Here is a 4383-nt window from a genome sequence, read left to right as displayed (position 1 = left end):
GCTGCACCGAGGACATCAGAATATTTAGTTTTTTGCAGATTCTAGTTTGAGTAAAGTGGTTGTTTCTGGAGATTTTTAAACGAGGAAACCAAATGAAGTGATTCTGGAAGTTGCATCACTTGTTTTTCTGACAGAACTGTGCAGCACACATGATTAGTTCAAGGAAAAGTTCCAGATTTTTTCAGTCTTCTACAGACTCTGGTTTGATTTCTCAACATAATGAGGGTAATTATCTCTGAGACGAACAGCACGACGTCTGTTTTCCATCACGGACCAGATTCCAGCACCAGCAGGCTTCACGTTGACGTCTAACCGCCTGCTTTTGGCAGATTGTTCATCCAAACATGTGGCATGAAGGGGTTTTGATGAACATTGAAACGCTCAGATGTCGTTAAGTTCTCCAAATAATCGGTGCATTATAGACATTCAAGGACCATCGCAGAGTTGAGGCGGGTCCGTGATAACTCCTGGTTCCATCCATGTGATTTGTCCAACCTGTTGTTTTTACCAGAAGATGCATTCAGCAGCGTCACACGTGGAGATGTTCAGAAATATCCTCGCGTGAGGTTCAAACCTTGTTTACAGGCACATTCTGCAGAAGCCTTGTGAAGAAGCTTCTTTCATCGCTCGTCACTGAGGACAAAAATCCGTCTTTTTACGAGAGATTTTAACGACTGAAGCCATCAAACGGCGGGATGAGGACTGCTGAGCAGAAATGTCAGCGAGATGAATGCCTGGTGGTGCTGGAATCTGGTTCTGATGGAAAACAGTGGTTCTGCTGTCCAGCCGGTCACACACTCTGGGGTAATTACTCCCATTGTGTTGAGAAAATGCCCCGAGGTCAAGGGTCAGGAATCTAGTATTTGTTTAGGAGTTCAGCTCCTGGAATGTGAAGCTCGGCTCTTGGAAAACATCTTTCAGCGTCTCAGGAGGTTGTTCAGCTTCAATCTGCAGCTTCTCAGAGACGGTTCAGCATCTGGACGCTTTCACTTTAACCGTTCAGTGTTGATTCACTAAATGTAAAATTATTCAACATCTACAGGACGAGGAGACGACATCGTACAGACTTGGAATATTTGAAAGATATTCAAATTTTGTGTTTTCTTTATTTTCATGTCGTTCTGTACAGAAAACATTTCTTCTTCTTCATGGCTGTGCTGACAAAATGGGACACAAAACGACAAAAACAAGACACAACATGGCAAAAATGAGACTTAAAGAGCAAAAAAAACAGGACAAAACAAAATAAAAACGAGACAAAATGACAAAAAATAAAATACACAAGACACAAACAAAGAGGCAAAATGTCAAAAATGAGACACAAAGCGACAAAAAAATGACAAATGACAAAAACCAAACAGAAAATGCAAAAAACTAGACGCAACGACAAAAAACAAGACGCAATTTGACAAAAACGAGACATAAAATGCGAAAAACGGGACAAAACAAAACAAAAATGACAAATATGAGAAATAAAATGACAAAAATAAAATACACAAGACACAAACAAAGAGGCAAAATGTCAAAAATGAGACACAAAGCGACAAAAACAAAACACAATATGACAAAAATGAGATACGAAACACTGGGATCCTGTTAAAGTGGACGTTGTGTGAACCGTGGTGCGTTCAGGGACCTACTGTCCTCTCCGGAGTGTCCGATGGCGGCCTCCGGTGGCGGCCCCGCTCCGATGGCGTTCACGGCCTGGACTTTGATCTCGAACGGCGTGAACGTTCCCGTGTTGTTGACCAGGAACGGCGGCGACTTGACGAAGCCGGTGTTCCAGCGCAGGTCGCTGCTGTCCGCCTCCCGCCACAGAACCTTGTACTGGAAACCCTCGCCGCTGTGGGAGCGTTTGTCCATCTCCTGCAGGAGAGAGCGAAGATCAGTTAGTGACGCGTTCAAGGACACGAAGAGGACGTTGAGCAGCTGATGCTCAGGACGGTCTGTTAGAGGACTGTTCAGTACCCACTGATAGACATGGGCTTTACAAGTGGAGGAAACGTGAGTTGTATCTATGCAGAGATGTTTAGACCCAACATGTTTGGACTCACCGCCCAGGTGATGACCAGCGTTCCCGGTTCTGACGAGTTACTGGTGACGTTTATGGGGTTGCTGGACGGCACTGGAGGACGGTGGAGAAAGACAGAAAACAGTTTGATGGTTGCACTAAACGTTCCTCCGGGAATCAGGTGTGATAAAACCCGGTCCGGTTACCGGCAGGCGGCGTGCTGCGGGGCCCCGACGGTTCACTCGGCTCGCTCCGGCCCAGTTCGTTCTCGGCGACGACCCTGAAGCTGTAGATGCAGAACGGGCTGAGCTTCAGCTGCCGGTGGTTGACATCTCCCGGAACCTGCTCCCACTGCTCCCACCTCCACCGGGCCTCGTCCTGGTGCTGCTCCTCCCGGGCCTCCACGATGAAGCCTGATGGAGACACATAGTGGTAAGAAGGTACTGGAGACTAACCGGGCCTCATCAGAGACCTACTGTCCACGGTTTGTCTGAGAAAAGAACCAGAACAACTTGTTAACACTCTGAACTCCAACCAGTTGGTCTCTTATCTCATTTGTACTGTCATACAAAGTCCTGCAGGTCCAGTAGGACCCAGAAGAACAAACTACACGTCAGCGTCCACTGGTGTTAATCAGTCCAGTCGTATGGGATGTAGTCGTGAGTTCCCAGTGACTCCTGGAACTCCTTCTACGACGGAATCACTGAAACATGAATCTTTGTCACTAAAACAATCCTGTGTTTTGGTTCCTTCATGGATCTATTAAAGGTCTTCTGGAAATATGATGGAATCCGTTGGGTCAAAACCATACCAACTAGAACTTGAACGACCCGTTTTGATGATGTCGGAAGCTGTACGACTGACTCCAGCTGCTGACTCCTCTGATCCAACTGTGTGAAACCTGAAGTTCCTGGTTTTCCACAAATTTAACAAAGTCTGTTGGGTCAAAACTCTACCTAGGTTCTGGATGGTTCCAGTCAGGACTTTGGGGAGACCAGTCTAGAACCTTCATTCCTGCCTGATGGAACCATTTCTTCACCACTTTGATGTGTGTTTGGGCTCATTGTCTGGTTGGAACATCCAACTGTGTCCAAGATCAACCTTCTGCTGATGGTTTCAGGTTTTCCTGAAGAACGTGGAGGTGATCCTCCTTCTTCATTGTTCCATTGACTTTGTGTAAAGCTTCAGGTCCACTGGCAGCAGAACAGAACCAGAGCATGATGCTGCCACCTCCATGCTTGATGGTAGGTTTGGTGTTCTTCTGCATCAGTCCACAGGTTTGTGGCCTTTTCTTTGCTGAGCTACTCGAACAACAAAGTGTCTGAGTCCAGGGAGTGGATCAGATGGTTCTGTTTGAACTGGGTCAGAGGAGTCAGCAGTTGGAGTCCATCCTACATTTTTATTAAGACAACCTTCTACTAAACAGATTTTGACATATTTCCAGGAGACCTTTAATAAATTTATTAATTTTTTAGACTTTTAAAGAATCTCGTCACTGCAAAGTTTAGTTTTTGTCAATTTCTAAAATAAAATGACTTTGATGTAACAGCAGGACTGTAAGCTCAGACTGGGTTCTCTGGTGGACCCGTTCAGCAACACAACGAGTTCAGAGACGTGTTCTGGAGTCCATACCGGACCCGACAACATGTGGAGGTGTTGTGTGTGTCTGTGGCGTTGTGTACCGGTGATGGGGCTGTTGTGTGACGCTCCGGGGGTCCAGCTCAGCGTCAGGCTGTGGTCCTTGGTGTCCGACAGAGACAGCTGGCCGGGCGGGTCGGGCGGTGCTGAGGGTCCGACACAACGGCATTAATGCAGAGCAGCGACACACACACGCACACGCACACACACACACACACACGGACGTACCGACGACGGTGATGGATCCGCGGGCGTTGACGTGGTCCAGTCTGCTGATGACCTCACAGGAGTAGGTGGCGCTGTCCTCTGATTGGACGTCGGTTAGCTTCAGGGTTCGGTTCCTGAAGATTGTGTATCTACACAAACACACACACACACAGACACACAATCAGCAGGTTGTTCTAGTGGAGGCCATGAAGAACATAAACCGGATGGATTTCAGGTTGAACTTATTTGAACTTACTTGAAAATTGTGAGACGCTCTGAGAATATTTTCAGAAATATTTAAAGTTCGGAGCGATTTATTCATGTTTTTTAGTAATTTTATTTAATTTCTTTTTTCGCAATTTTAGTCATGTTTTTAGAAATTTATTAATTTTTTTTAGCAATTTTATTTTTTTTAGCAATTGTATTATTTTTTAGCAATTTTATTTATGTTTTTAGAAACTTTATTTTTTAAGTTGTTTCATTAATGTTTTTAGAAAATTTACTATTTTTTTAGTAATGTTTTTATT

General features: G+C 45.2%; 1 protein-coding gene across 1 annotated transcript in view; it reads right to left on the bottom strand.

Annotated features, from left to right (window-relative positions):
- LOC103361540 (neural cell adhesion molecule L1.1-like) overlaps nt 1-4383 on the bottom strand; it is a 50668-nt gene that overhangs the window by 15229 nt on the left and 31056 nt on the right. The window contains exons 10-14 of the mRNA XM_008287645.1: nt 3878-4005; nt 3694-3795; nt 2218-2424; nt 2055-2125; nt 1641-1866 (exon numbers count right to left, since the gene is read on the bottom strand). Of these exons, the coding sequence (XP_008285867.1) occupies nt 1641-1866; nt 2055-2125; nt 2218-2424; nt 3694-3795; nt 3878-4005 (734 nt within the window). The remainder of the gene's footprint in view (nt 1-1640; nt 1867-2054; nt 2126-2217; nt 2425-3693; nt 3796-3877; nt 4006-4383) is intronic.

The sequence above is a fragment of the Stegastes partitus genome, unplaced genomic scaffold, assembly GCF_000690725.1.
Source record: "Stegastes partitus isolate 25-593 unplaced genomic scaffold, Stegastes_partitus-1.0.2 Scaffold510, whole genome shotgun sequence".
In the NCBI taxonomy this organism is placed as follows: domain Eukaryota; kingdom Metazoa; phylum Chordata; class Actinopteri; family Pomacentridae; genus Stegastes; species Stegastes partitus.
Note: the sequence above shows the minus strand (reverse complement) of the source record. Positions and strands in the feature narration are given on the sequence as shown.